Source organism: Mandrillus leucophaeus, unplaced genomic scaffold (assembly GCF_000951045.1).
Source record: "Mandrillus leucophaeus isolate KB7577 unplaced genomic scaffold, Mleu.le_1.0 Scaffold736, whole genome shotgun sequence".
In the NCBI taxonomy this organism is placed as follows: Eukaryota; Metazoa; Chordata; class Mammalia; order Primates; family Cercopithecidae; genus Mandrillus; species Mandrillus leucophaeus.
The window spans coordinates 179,897-195,747 of NW_012107986.1; the positions used below are offsets into that span (position 1 = coordinate 179,897).

At 41.9% G+C, this 15,851-nt stretch overlaps 1 protein-coding gene across 1 annotated transcript in view; it reads left to right on the forward strand.

Annotated features, from left to right (window-relative positions):
• PRKCE (protein kinase C, epsilon) overlaps positions 1-15,851 on the forward strand; it is a 362,682-nt gene that overhangs the window by 179,450 nt on the left and 167,381 nt on the right. The window contains exon 9 of the mRNA XM_011965747.1: positions 818-991. Coding sequence (XP_011821137.1) covers positions 818-991 — 174 coding nt within the window. The remainder of the gene's footprint in view (positions 1-817; positions 992-15,851) is intronic.

A 15,851-nucleotide genomic window follows, 5' to 3' on the forward strand; every position in this document is an offset into this window, starting at 1 on the left:
GAGACTCCGTCTCAAAAAAAAAAAAAAAAAAAAAAAAATTGTTACAATATTTTACTGTAACTGTAAAAATATTTGATGTACTGTAATTGTAAGTATGACAAACACATATAAACATATGAATAACCATTCAACAGATGTGCATTGAACTTCTCTTTTCTATGCCTGGGCACTGTGCCAGAGATTAAAAATAAATAAATTGTAGTAACTATTAGAATGTAGTAATGGTAAAATTGTAGTAACTGTGGAATAGGAAGTTTTCTTAAACATTACATATACATCTTGAGAGGGGGTCTTGCTGTGTTGCCCATGCTGATCTGTAACTCCTGGGCTCAAATTATCCTCCTACCTCAGCCTCCCAAGTATCTTGGGTGCATGCCACCACACCTGGCTTGTTATAATATTTAAAATTACACATGCCTGTAATCCCGGCACTTTGGGAGGCCAAGGTGAGTGGATCACAAGGTCAGGAGGTCGAGACCATCCTGGCTAACACGGTGAAACCCCGTCTACTAAAAATACAAAAAAATTAGCTGAGCGTGGTGGCAGGCACCTGTAGTCCCAGCTACTTGGGAGGCTGAGGCAGGAGAATGTCGTGAACCCAGGAGGCAGAGCTTGCAGTGAGCCGAGATCGTGCCACTGCACCCAGTCCGGTGACACAGCAAGACTCCGTCTCAAAATAAATAAATAAATAAATAAAAATAATATTTAAAATCAAAGAAAAAACATAATTAGTTTTTAAAGTATTTGGTATTAGCTTATGTTTCTTCTTTTTATTCCATGCATGCATAGATTGATGGAGGCAATTGATTGATTGCAGGTCATGTTGGCAGAACTCAAGGGCAAAGATGAAGTATATGCTGTGAAGGTCTTAAAGAAGGACGTCATCCTTCAGGATGATGACGTGGACTGCACAATGACAGAGAAGAGGATTTTGGCTCTGGCACGGAAACACCCTTACCTTACCCAACTCTACTGCTGCTTCCAGACCAAGGTATGTTAGGAAGAAGCTGGCTGGCCGCCATGTTGGGGCATCTTGACTATCAGATAAAATACCGATTTTAGACCCTCTACATTGTTCTCTCAAAGACTTTGTAAAGTGGGATGGGTTTTACCCTTGAAAAGATCAGGATATATTTGAACAGCATCTTCTTTTTTAGGGCACTGGATTTTCCATTCAAGGTTGTGCTTGTGAAGGGATGAGAGAGCTGTAGAATTCTTTGCAGCTAGAGCTGGACAAAGCCAAATGGCTAAACTCACTGTTTGCTCATTGGAAAAACCAAGTGCGGTTAGTCCTTGCTCTGCTCCTAACTTTCTATCACTGATCAACTCACTTAACTTGTAAGTTATTTTCATGTCATATGAAAAAGAGTAAAGGCCACCTTAATCTCTTCTAATCTGTGTAATGTCATCTGAAGTAAAGGATGTGAACAAATGCTTAAAATTTCATAGTGAAACACAAATATAAGGCAGCATTCTTAATTTACCACATAGGTGTCTGGGAACCAGAAGGTGGCAGTAAAGAAACAAAGATCATCCATAACTCCATGGTAGAGTCTGACTTGAGTATCATTAACTGATTTGTTACCTGTTTTTAGTAAAGAAATGACAATGTTCTTCATGAAGCTCTAATTTTGTTATCCTTTTTGAGGGGTTGGGAGGAGTCTTTTAGGATCATTATGGATGTTTGTAGTAGTTTGCTTTTTGAGAAGGCAAAGATAGACATCACCTGAAACTCCTAGTCATGGCTTATGTGGAGCCCAGACCCTGAGGGTGACATCATGGGGAGGTGATACCCTGCTTCTGGGTGTATTCTCATCTCCATGTCAATGTGAATGCCAGGTTTTCCACTTAAAATTCAACAGTTATTCATTGAGTCATTTGGCAAACTTTTTAAAAATTATATTTCATTAAATCCTTCCCGTGTATCTGATGCCATGCCAGGTGCTGGAGATACAGTGGTGAACTAGACTAGTCTCTGACCTCATGGAGTTTACATTATCTTTGGTACACTGTTTCCCAAAGAGGATTTCTCAGAACCCCAATCACTTGAGCAGCTGTAAGAACAAAGGACTCTGTGACCCATAGTTGGAGTCACTGCAGACATAACCTCTCTTAGTCTCAACACACATTTGTTTATTAGCATCCTTGAGGAGACCTGCAATGAAAACAAAATTACCTTGTTTAATCTACTTTTCCTAACTTATTTGATTCCAGGGTCCCCATCTCTGTCTTACACACACATACACATGCACCCACACACACACATACACATACACACACACACACACAATGCCCATTCCATACTGAGGAACCCTGATCCAGTGGAATGTTTCCTATCCTTCTGATCTCTCAGGAGAATAAGAAATATCATCTGAAAATCTGGAAATCATTCTGCTTATCTTAAGAAGGACATATATTTCTTTGTCTATGAAACTTTCACCTGAGACCCCTATTTAATAAGAATCTATCCCTTTTTCTGAACAAGTATAAGAATTACTAGCTATTCTCATTTTTGATGTGTGTTGTGTAATGCCTAATATTTATGGGTTTATGTGTGTACAGAATCCTATATAATAGAGACTCAGTGATAGAGTTAACTTTTCTTCTTTTTTCCACTAGAGCATAATTTTAGATTCATGAGAAATGTGTCATATTTTGTATTTTCCATGGTGCCTATCACAGGGCCTCACACTTGACAGGTACCCACTAACAGAATTAAAGACTTGGAAGATTTTTTCAAAGTCACCTTATCTTTCTTTCTCTCTCTCTCTTTTCCTTTCCTTTTTTTTTTTTTTTTTTTTCTTTTCTTTCCTTTTGGTACCAGTGAGAAAATTGGGTTTCAGAGAAGTAAAACTATTTTGCTCATAGGCATTCCATCTTGGCAGAGTCAGACCTGGCATCTCATCTAGTCTCTGGGACTCCCAAGGTAGTGGGGCCTTGCTCTGATTCACATTGCTGCTTTCTTGTGCCCGACCCAGCATGGGTCCCTTCTGTCAGAGGAACCCTCCCACTTCCCCTGTCTCCAGCAGGTAGCCCTTTCTCTCGCTGTCTGAAGTGGCTTTCTAGGCAGGGAGCCACTCTGGCACATTTTCTTTACACACATTGTCAAGAGGCCCAACATGCTGGGAGGGGTCCAGTTTAGTTGTGAGGGCTCTATGGAGCCCCTCTACCTGGTGTATCATGGGAAGCCACAGATGAAGGTCAGCTTGGTGAATGAGTGAGGGAGTGGGAATGGATGTCTTCAGTGTCAGCAGTGTTCTCCTTTGTGCATTATAGAGTTTCAAGGCTAAGGATTCCTCATCACATGGCAGCTTTTGGAGCACAAAGTGGTGTTAAATGACACCAGGGATTTCTTTTATGGCAGAACAATGATCAAACTAACATGGATGCTGTCATGGATGGCTGTAGGGTGAGGATGGGCAGAGAAGGAGCTTCCGCTGTAGTTGAGATATTTACTATCTTTTCTTGGGCCACTGTCAGGCAGCCACAGTCACAGGAGCAGCTTTGCACCAACTCTCTCATGCCAGCTCAATTTCATAGAATACTTTGCTTTATGTAACAGATGCATATTCACTGAATTTTTCTAAAGTGAATCATATTTTAACCTCATGGAAGGATCTTAACTTACTTATGAAAGGAACCTGATGAAGAATCAGCTTATAAACTTTCAACTTAACTTTTTTAAAATGTGACTTTCCCTATGACAAACCAATAGTTTGTCATGGTTTTAAAGAGACCTGACGCTGAGGTAGTTGCTGGGGGTTATTAACATAAAGGAAGATAGTTCTCAAGTGGAAGCATTCAGTGATAACAGAGTGGGAGGTTATTCTAACTTCCACAAGCTAAGAGGGAGTAGCAAACAGCGTTGAATAGTTATGTTCTAGATGGGAGTATTCAAACCAAGAAGGCTCAGAGGATGGGGTCTTCCCTAGGATCTAGTGGAAGAAGTGCGATCAAGCCAGGCTTTGAAAGGTGAAGAGGATTTGGACAGGATTTGGGAATAGCAGCTGGGTTTGGTAGCCATAGAATTCAGTCTTGCTTGAGTTTCACTTTTCCTGAAAACAAAGGACAGTTCCTCTGAGCCACCTTCAACCTGGTTTCCACTAAGACTCTAATACACCATTCAGGAACACAAAGACCCGATTGCAATCCTATTAAGATTTCTTTCATGCTTGTTTAATTATGATACACAGAACAGCAATAATGTTAAGTCGAGTTTAATTATTTTTAGGTGAGCCTTTATTTTTCAATGTATCGGAAAAAAATGGTCCTTTTGGAAACATTACTTTGAGAACTTCTTCTGACAGATTACACATAGCTTCAGGCTGCACACTGTACACAAGTTGCCTGGAAAGACTTAGAAGTGTGTAAAGTGGTGATACCATATCTAATATGGCAACCAATGGCAATGGTCATGCAAACCCATTGACATCAGTCATGATGACATAGTCAGGTTCAGGTCTGGTCAGTGCAGCCCACTGAAGGGCCAACTTACTGCTGAAGAGGGAGTGTCCAATGGCAATGGTCGTGCGAACCCCTTGGCATCAGTCATGATGACATAGTCAGGTTTGGGTCTGGTCAGTGCAGCCCACTGAAGGGCCAACTTACTGCTAAATAGGGATTTGGGCTTTTCTGTACTGAACCCGCCTACCCTTGGCTCATGTGCCCCATCCCTCTCCTTGGGATCTAGAAAGGCAAAAGCAAATAAAATGGCTCCAGCTCTCCAGGGCTAGTAAGAAAAAGCAGACAGAACAACAAATTAAGCCAATGGTTTTAATTTCAGTCAAATTCAAACCAGTGTGTCTTTGGAATGCAAGAGTAACCTGAACCATGTAGGTAATTCTACAAAACTTGATTTAATTCACTGTCAAAACATAAGGTACAGAAAGAGGAATAAAGGACTTCCAATTCCAGTTAAGATCAAGTAGCCACATTCTCCCAGGTCCTCCCTCTTACAACTAAAAAACCCTGGAAATAATTCTTATTTTATAAAGGTAGGGTGCTCACCAAAATTGGCATAGCCACAAAGAACTGTATCTGTTGATGTGAACGAAAGACCAAAATTGTTATATTTAAAAATTCCAGATAACTTTTAAGTGGGTGACATTGTCAGTGGTGATTAATATTTTCTTGCATATGAGAAAAAAAATTTCTTATACACCCACAGTTGTTTCTTGCTTTAAAAAAATTATGGCCTGTAATTGTTTCAATTACAAGTCTTTATTGGTAAGTATTTATTGTTAAGCATCTATGTGCTAGACACTGTGTTAGATTCTAGGGCTACAAAGCTAAAAAATACCAACTCTGAACTCATGCCAATTACTGTCTAGTGGAGAGAGAGACATACAAGGAGTCAGTCAGGAAGGCTTCCTGATGGAGGTAGAACCTACCCTGGACCTGGAAGCATGGGTAGCATTTGCAAGAGGGTAGGGGCAAAGACATGGCTGCTGAAACCTAGAAATTATTTCCAAACCTCATTTGTATTATTTTTTCAATTCTTGAACTCCCAACTAATTCTATCTCCTACTTCTTCCAAGGAAATGATAATGGCTGAATCAGAGCAAAGAAGGAAGAAGAGAAGGGGAGGGTATTTGGAAAATAAGGAGACAGATTCCTGCATCTACAAGATCAGATGCCGGTCGGTAGAGACGGGGAGGTAATGCTGTGAGCCCTCCTTATTGGACTGCTAGGCTCTAAAACTAAGGGACTTGGTCAGGGTTTAGGCCGGGAAGTGACTCTTGGAATTGCCTCTCCCAGTTCCCAGGTTCCCATTCAGGCATTGACTACAAGGGATAGGAGAATCACTGAGAGGTAGTTTTGTTTTTGCTTTTTTTTTTTTTTTTTTTTTGAAGTTACAGGAAATGAAATTCCCAGATTTTTAGAGTCTGTGCGTTTGTATTTATGACCCCCATTGTTGAAACTGTTCTCTCCAACAGGATCCCATAAAACCTGTCTTGAATAATTTCATGATTTTTCCTCTTTAAAAATTTCATCTCTACACAATTCTACCCATCCCCCACCCTTTGGCATTTCCTGCCAGGCCTGGGAAGCCAAATTCTGGAGGGCTTTGCTGCGAAGGAAACAAAGGGTGAACTAGAGAATCTCCCTCAGCCAATCTCCCTCGCTGCCCTAGGGAAAATGCAGCATGGAAAAATCCTGGAAAAGCAGCAGGAGACATTCTTCAGATCATCTGTGTGATTTGCGTTTGAATCATCTGTGTGAGCACTGGGAGAAGTGAGAAAAGGAGCATTAACAACTTAGGAGCGAAAGTGTCATTTCAAGGAACTCAACTCTAAAGAACAGAAACACTAAACCAAAAAAAAAAAAAGAAAACAAAGTAAAAATTAGGCCATTGGTAGATTTCCTTCTAAAGAGATGGCTATGTCAGATTAAATCTAAATGAGCTGACAGAGCCATTGAGGATGGGTCTCTTTCCTGCTAGACCACAGTGTCTGCCTGAGGCAACACCACTACGACTCTGAAGGAGTTGGAGAGTGTGTGAGCAGGTTTGGTGAGTGCTTTTCCAGAAGAGATCGAGATGCTCAACACAATCAGTTGGTTTGTGGGTCAGGCAGCCACCTGGGAATCAATATGCTCGCCAATAACAGATTTCAAGCAGAGATAGCCTCAGTAATTTGCAATGGAGTTTAGCGAAATGAGATCCGTGGTAGAGGTTACAGGCTTAGTGTTGGTAGAATCAGTTATTAATAGAATTGGACTCTAGGGAACTTCATCTCTTTACTTCTGAAGACCATCTTTGCCTGATAGTGGGCTGGACAGCAATGCCATTTATTCTGATCAGCCAATTAACACATCTTTAGTGAGGACCTATGGTGTGCAAATCACTGCAAGGTGTGACAAGACTTTTATGGCAGGGCCTTTGGTCAAACTAGTTGAGGGGTAAGCTCTACTGTCTTGTGAAGGAACGCAGGGGTGTATGTGTGTGGTGGCATGTGTCTGCGTAGATGGGCTGGCAGTTCTCTGGCCAGTCAGAGAAAGACCGTCACTGGTTTCCACCATCAAGCAAGGCTTCATGGAGCAAGACAACTTCACCCAGGTCTTGAAGCATAACAGGATTCATTCGGTGTGATAAAGGAAAAGTTGTGGAGTTTGTTAATGCTGTGTGTCCCAGAGGCAGAGAAGGATGTGTTGGCTCTTAATCTAAATGCTGCAGCTTCATGTAACCTCTTTGCATATAAGGAAACCTTACCTTTGAATAGCACCTTTGCTTTTAAAAATGCCCTGACTGGCAAGGTGCAGTGGCTCATGCCTGTAACCCCAGCACTTTGGGAGGCTGAGGTGGGTGGAGCACTTGAGGTCAGGAATTCGAGACCAGCCTGACCAATATGATGATACCCCATCTTTACTAAAAATACAAAAATTACCCAGACATGGTGGCAGGCACCTGTAATCCCAGCTACTCGGGAGGGTGAGGTAGGAGAATCGCTTGAACCCGGGAGGCAGAGGTTGCGGTGAGCCGAGATCGCACCACTGCACTCCAGCCTGGGCGATAGAGCTAGACTCTGTCTCAAAAATAAAAAAGAAAGAAAAAAAAATGCCCTGACTTAGATCAGCCATTTTATATCTGCTTCATGATGTCTCTGTGAGTTAATCTACCATACTCTATGGTTATTCACTCCCCATTTTTTTTTTCAGAATTTGTTATTGTGGTAAAATACGCATTATATAAAATGTGCCATCTTAACCATTTTTAAGTGTACAGTTCAGTGGTATTAAATACATTCATAATGTTGTCCATCCATCACTCCTCTCCATCTCCATGCCTCTTTTCACCTTACAACCCTGAAACTCAATGCCCATTAAACAGTACCTTCCTATTCCCTCTCCCCACAGCCCTTGGCAACAACCACTCTGTCGGTCTCCATAATCTTGACTACTCTAAGTATCTCTTATAAGTGGAATCATACAGTAATGTGTTTCTGTGACTGGTATATTTCATTTAGCAGAATGTCCTCAAGGTTCATCCATGATGTAACATATGTCATAATTTCCTTCCTTTTAAAGGCCAAATACTATTCCATCGTATGTATACTACCACATTTCACTTATCATCTGTGGATGGACATTTTGACTTCCATGTTTTGGCTACTGTGAATAATGCTGCTGTGAACATGGTTGTCTGAATATTTCTTTTGAGGTCTTACTTTCAGTTCTTTTAGCTATATACCTAGAAGTGGGATTCCTGGATTATATAGTAATTCTCTTTTTAATTTTTTGAGGAACCTCTATACTATTTTCCATAATGACTGAACTACTTTACATTCCCATCAACAGTGCACCAGGGTTCTGATCTGATTTCTCTATTACTTTGCTCAACACTTGTTACTTTCTTTATTTGATAGTAGCCATTCTGATGGGTGTGAGGTAGTATCTCATTATAGTTTTAATCTGCATTTCCCTAGTGATTTGTGGTCACTCATTTTTACAGATAAGAAAACCAGGGTCCAGTCAAGTCTTATAATTTCTTTGCAGCACAACCCAGATTGGAATCAAGGTTTTCCAACAACCTTTGTTGTTCACTGTGTATTTCTGTGTCCATCTCTGTCCTCCTGTCCAAATTCTCCACTTCAAATATCCTCACCTCCAAATCCCCTCTTCCCCAATTCCTGTCACACACTTGAAAAGGGGTCTGAAGGGGTGTCAGCTCTATTTTACATGAACTCAATGACACTGGGATTAAAAAATATTAATGTCCCTTAAGCTGGCAAGAGGAGCAGGGTCGATCAGGGCCTGTTTCTGGAAATGTTTCTGTTTTCTGAAAGTATAAGAGAGAAAGGAGGAAAAAGGGGGTGTGGGTACAGGAAGGATCCAAAATGGGCTGGAGTAGAATGAGACCTTCACACTGTCTGTTTAGCCATTGCTTACTGGAACACCTGCTGTGTGCCGTGCCATGGGGCATCACGGGGCGTCATGCTGCCTGCTGAGGAACACAGGCATGGGGAAAGGTAGGTAGGAGTCCCGGCCTCATGAACTTGAAGCCTCATGGGAGCATGAAACTCCTGGCCTCTACTGAAGTTACAGTGAGCCAAGATCCCGCCACTGCCCTCCAGCCTGGGCCACCGAGTGAAACTCCGTCTCAAAAAAATATATCTAAAAAAGCCCTTCTGGCCTCTATCCAGTGCCCAGAACTCAGTGCTTTATTTTCCTTCAGAAACTGTTGACCTGATTTTTTTTTGTAAATTGTTTTTTAATCACAAAGATTATTTATTAATTGTAGACAATTTGCAAAAGTCACAAGAGGACAAAGAAGACAATAAGAACAATTCACATGACTACTACTAACATTTTGAGGTATAGAATTCCAGTTTTAGAAAAGTACATGTCTGTTCATACATATATATTTATAACATCAGTATCATGCTCTATGTAAATGGTTTCGCTTAGTAATATAGCTGTTTTCCTTGTCACTAAATATTCTTCAGCCAAGGGATTTCTAGGATTCTGCAGTATCTGAGGCCTCTTATAGACATTCTGCATTGGGGGTTGCAGGTGGCTGGTAAGTGCCTGGCTTCCTGCCAGCTGGTGTTAGCAGTGAGTGGACCGCATGTTCTGCCCAGTGCTGGCCAGTGATGGTGCTGCCTTCTCTGCAGCAGAACTGCCTCCTTCTACTTACATTTCTCTCTTTCTGTAACATCAACTTGAGTACAACTTGTAAATAATCTATTTGGCATTGATAGAATACAAACGAAGACTTAAACATCTTTAACATTAAATATGTGTGTATACAGCAGGTCTTTGAGTAACCTGATTTTTTTCAATGTCATTTGTTTATAACGTTAATGAGAAAGATATCAATTCCTGGCTAGGGCCACTGACTATGTGGAGTTTGTACTTTCTCCCCATGCCTGTATGAGTTTTCTTCAGGGACTTCAGTTTCTTCCCAAATCCCAAAGCTATGCATATCAGGAGAATTGGTGTGTCTAAATGGTCCGCATCTGAGTTCAGGTGTGTGTGAGTGTGCCCTGCCATGGGATGGGGTCCTGTCCAGGGTGGTTCCCAGCTGGCACCCTCAGCTACCAGGAGAGGTTCCACCCACCCATAACCCTGAACTGCAACTAGTGGGTAAATGATGCTCTCACTCGTTTTTCTTCATCTTTCTTAAACGTATGTACAGCTCACAGTTATTTCAGTGTTTAATATTAGAAGTGTTATTTTAGTTTTACTATTCAAAGTGTTCTAAATAATTTTTCTTAGAAGTTTGGTGTTTTTGTAGCCAGAAATATGCCTTAGGAACTTAACTCTTCTTTATACTAATTAACCTGTGGTAAAACTGGTTTCTTTACATGTCTTTTCATTGATGTCGCAGTTTCCAAGAACTTATCAATGACATTGTGAGGACTTACTGCATACTGTTCGGCTAGTAGGCTTTTTTTTTTTTTTAAACCACTAAGGAATATATTTACCCATTCTCCTAAACTATTTGCTTATTTTTCTAAAGCTGTTGGTTTTCTTTTTCTTTCTTTTTTTTTTTTTTTTTTTTTTTTTTTTTTTTTTTTTTTTTGAGACAGAGTCTTGCTCTGTCACCAGGCTGGAGTGCAATGGTGCAATCTCGGCCCACTGCAACTTCTGCCTCCCAGGCTCAAGCGATTCTCCTGCCTCAGCTTCCCCAATAGCTGGGATTACAGGCACGCACCACCAGGCCCAGCCAATTTTTGTGGTTTTAGTAGAAACGGGGTTTCACCATGTTGGCCAGGCTGGTCTCAAACTCCTGACCTCAAGTGATCTGCCTGCCTCGGCCTTCCAAAGTGCCAGGATTACAAGTGTGAGCCACTGTGCCCGGCCAAGCTGTTGGTTTTCAAATTACATTTTGTGGAGGTGCCTCTGTTGCTTCAGTGTGTGGTGGGTGGCAGCTGGGCACACACACCCTGTATGCACTGTTAGGGGAAGACCTACATGTGCCACCTATTCCACCCAGCTGCACAGCTCCACGCCGACTGTTTCACATGTTAGCATTCCAAGGAAGATAACGTTTGACGAAAGGATTTCACTTTGAAACAGTTTAAAACCACTACAACTTCAACTGTGAGCTGGAGTGAGTCTTGATTTTTTTTTTTAACCTACCCATATTATAATCTAATGTATACAGGTGTCATTTCCTGAAGGTCTCCATGACAAATGTCCTTTCATTATTAAAATGGACACATTCCTGAGATTTGGGCAGAAATGGAATTTTGGAAGCGGTTTCAAGATTCTGGTATTCTGTCTGAGTAATATATTTCATTGTTTAGATCACTCACAGAAGTGCCTGCTGATATGTAAAAGTGTGTGTTTAAACCTTTGACTCACTGCTGACAGGTGTAGAGGCCTGTGATAGAATGTAACTGGGATGTGACACTGCTTCATTGATCAGGAGAATTTGTGTCAGAATCTTTTGAGGCACAGTTGGGAGATAACAGGGACTGGGAAGGAGAGATGTGACAAGGCACAGCAAACAGTAACTTAGAATAAGGCAGCGTATATGTGATAAAGAGGAAGGAGAGACATATTTCTTGAGCACCTATTATGTGGCAAGCCTATCCAAGTTGTTTAAAAGCTGATTTCACAAATCTTACCCAAGTCCCATGGCATGTAGGAATTAAAAAACAATTTACAAAAAAAGATCAGGTCAACAGTTTCTGAAGGAAAATAAAGCACTCTCATTTTTGCCAGTTCTTTGGGCAGGTAAGGAAACAGACTTAGGGAGGCTTAACCATTTGGTCAGGATCACACGGAGTTAAGTGATAAAGCTGGGATTCAGACCAACAGTCCCCACCTTTGCCTCCTGAGGGTGAGAAGGGCCAGTGTGGAACAGGGTGGATGTTGGGGCGTTGGGGAGCAGGGCACAGTGAGTTTGGGGGCAGGAGGCATTTGCAGGAACAGACCTCTGATTTAGGGAGTGTAATGATGAGTCCTGCTGATGTCGCAGGCTCACGCTGGGAAGCCGTGAGGAAGACAACCTCGTGAGGAGGTTCTGGCCAAGTTGCAGAGTTCTTCCTATGCTAGGCAAGGAGTTTGCACTTATTCTGGAAGTAAAGGGGGATTCCTTGAAGATATTATGGGAAACGATGACTCAGAAGCACAGTCTGACAGCTCTGCGTAGACTGCATTAAAGGGAAAAATAAAAAGCAGAGATACTTGTGAGCAGGCTGTTTTAATAGCCCCGGAGTCCAGAGGCAGTGGGGAAGATCTTCTGCAGGAAGCACTAACATGGCCATTTGCTTTCCCCTCTGCATCTGCAAAGGCCTCCAGCGTGTGAAGAAAACATAGCCCTCCATTTAGCGCTTAAAAACTGTCAGTTGTGTAGCCCCTGACTGATTAGAAACAAGAACTTAAGTTGCTGCTAATTTCAGCAGGTGATCTACACATTTCTAAGGTGTCATTTGGTCACAGTTCAATTGGCACATCATAATCCAATTTAAGTAAAAAGTTTCGTCTTGAAATCTAAAACTAGAGGTCTAAGTTATCTAACTCGGTCACCAAACAAAACCAGTTTCCTCGTGGCTGACGTCAGATTCTCTCACCTCTCCCCAACGCCCACCATCTATTGGATTTCAGGATTTACCTTTTTTCTCGTGTGTGTGTGTGTGTGTGTGTGTGTGTGTGTGTGTCCATGTTTAGATTCGTGTTGAATTTTGATAGTGGTCTGATGGTGTTTTCTACAGGGAAAGTCACCTGGGGCCTTTCATAGGGAGCTTCTACCTAGTCTATTGAGATGACTCCATTGAAGCAGTGGGTCTTCCTCGTATAACCCGAACTTTTTGTCCTAGTGGTCTCAAATACTTCAGACAACCGAGATGATTCCCAATGTTCTGGTTTTGAAGACTTTGCTGGGTGGTAGGTGCAATCTATTCAGCTGTTTGTGTTCATGTATACCCTGTTGACGTGTGGAGAACACAGGATGCAGTAAAGAAGGTACTACAAGTCAGGAAACTGCAGGTCTAGCTGTGACTTCTGCCACTGATGCTTGCTCTGAGACAGTGATCTGGGCCCTGACTTTTCTCATTCATAATAAAAGATGTGGGGAGGACACAGAGAAGGGAGTTCCGACTACATGATCTATACGATCCCTCCAGAATCTGATTCTAAAGACCTGTGACAATGCAGTTCGTTGGGAAATACGCATGGTATCACTACAGGTTTACCTGTTGCTAATGCATGAGTAAGATAAGGACAATGATAAAACCAGTGAGCAGTCCTTCTGTTTAGTGGTCTAGTGGTGTTTTCTACAGGGAAAGTTACATGGGGCCTTTCGTAGGGAGCTTCTACCTAGTCTATTGAGACAACTCCATTGAAGCAATGGGCTTTAACTATATAACCCGAACTTTTCAAAGCTCAATTCAGCAAATGCTTCTACCTTGATCAAGGCCTCTATGTTCACAAGGCTGTCATTTTACATCAGGGTTCCAAACTCAAACACACTTTCAATGACTAATGCTCCTACATCAGAAAATTTACCAGGAGGTTTTATAGTTGTCTCTTTAAAGTACAGCATAGTTTCTAGCACACAGCAGGTTCAATAAATTCTAGCTTCTGTCTTATCCAGTTAACAGTTTCAATATCATCTATATAGATAGATCCCAAGCCGACCTGAGAGCTTTGTCGTGTTTCTCTTTGCCTAGAGTGATGGTCTGTTCTGGCCAGTTGACCAACTGTTCGTAAAACAGAATTGAGACTAACTGAGTCTACCATTGTTGGTAGATTTGACCCCTGGCACACTTGTTTCATAAAGAGAAAATATGTCTTACCTATCCCCTAATCTGGGCCCACATTGCCTGTAACAACAGCGATGGGCCAACCCTGTAACCTGTTTAGTCATCTCACAAGTGCCTGTTCAGGAGGGCATCAAGCAAGAAATGACTGAGAGCCACCCCTTTTCCCAGAAGTTTATGCCAGCTAGAAGATGAATGCTTTGTGGTAGCACTTCTGTTTCTTAATTATATAACCTGTTTTTGAGTTTAGAACTATAGCTGGTTAATGTGAGGATCACATCTTTGGCTGTGTGTCCTCAGGAGTTCGAGAGCCCTTCCTTCTGACTGCTTGACCCATAGCTTGAACTAGGGCTAGCCACAAGATTCCAGTGAATTCCTACTGGGCCCTTTGTCTCCTTCCTGTCACTGAGGAGGAGGTCACAAATTGGGGCTGGCTCCTAAATGTGGGAAGAGGAGGTTCCCGGTTCCAATGAAGAATAACTTGGACAGAACTGCGCCCCCCACTGCCTATGGTTTGTCTTTAGAGGTTGCTGGTGTAGCCTGAAAGGAGAGAGGGGCCATCTGGGTGGGCCAGTCACCACCTTCAATTTCAGGGTCATCCTTGGCTCAATAACAAAAATGGCAGGAACTTTCATAGTGTTCATTACATGCCAGGTTCAACTTTGAGCATTTTACACGTATTAATTTAATCGTCACATCAACCCTATGAGGTAGGACTGTTCTTCCAAAGAGGAGTCATACAGCTGGAAGCAGCAGCCTGAATTCAAACCTGGTTAGCTAGCTTCTATTATAGAAACCTCATTTTGTCGGAATGCCCAGGGGAGATTAGGCTCCTGAGGATGGATAAACCAAGAGCCCAAGGTGTAAATAAAATGGCAATTGGTTGATTTATAGTGGGGTGACTGAACTCCTTACGTGAGTTGCCCAGGGCATCCTCAAGTAATTCTTTAGGGGTGATATTCTAGGCAATCTGAGTTGCACTGGGAAAGCAATTGATGGAAAAACAGACCCTCTGCTTCCTGTTATGAGGACTTTTTTTTTTTTTTTGCAGAAGCAATAGGAAGTTGAAGCCTCCACTTTTGACCTCATTGGAGCGTTTTGTTTTTACCGTGACGTTCCAGGGAGAATGCCAGGAAGGATCACGGGCAAAAAGAATTCTCTCAGTCTGCCTCCTTAGTGTGGCAGGAGGTACAAATTAACTCCTTTGTTGGGTCAGTATGATATTCACTTGGGATTCATCAGCAGTATGTAATCCATTTTATTGGGAACACTTGTGTGCAGGTTGCTAGGAAGCTAAGCTTATTACATGGCTCTGGCTCTTAGAGCTGAGCCTGCTGGCGCTAACAGATTTGGGCTTGGGAAGTTTGTGGCTTTCCTTGGTCCTCTAAAGAGGGTGGAAGGTCCAGTAAAGTGTCCAAGGATGAGAGTGAGTGGGGAAAATGACTTTTGTTCTCAGTGTTTCTTTCACCATTTATCCAACCTCTCCCCATGTGTTTTTGGTATTTTTTTTCTTTTCCGGGTAAAAGCTTGAATCCAACTGGCTTTATCAAGTCCCAGTTTATGAAAACTTTCTCGATTCACCAATGTTAACAGTAAAAACATACCAACACAACCAAATGAAACACGTTGCCATGAATGGTGCAATACTTCTACCGTCCAATTTGCCCAGTTTTATTCCCTTGGAGAGCTTCTTAAAGATTAAGGAAGTAGCTTTTGACGTACATAACTCAGAGATTAAACACACTTCACAAAGTATAAGTAGGCTCCACTGAAAGAAAGTTCGAAAATCTGACTATAAAAAAACAAATGTAGGTGCGATTGTTGACCTTACAAAAGCTAACTCCTATTGTAAAATGTTTACAAAAAGAATTCACAGGAGAACTCCCTGGGTTGGCAAGAAAGAGTGGATTTCCAAGTGGGGTGGCTGAGGTATAGTGGTGCTAGGCAGAGTAACTGAACCCCAAAGTGTTAAAAAAACAGTTGTGCAGGAGCAGTACCAGGGAAGGTAAGACATCTGAAACACACACCTCCAGCCAGGGATGAAGTGCTCTGCTCCGGTATACACTAGACAACCAGTATTTTTTTTTTTTTTAAATACCTGGTACAGTATGTCTTCAACTTAATATCAGGTATTCCAGGGAT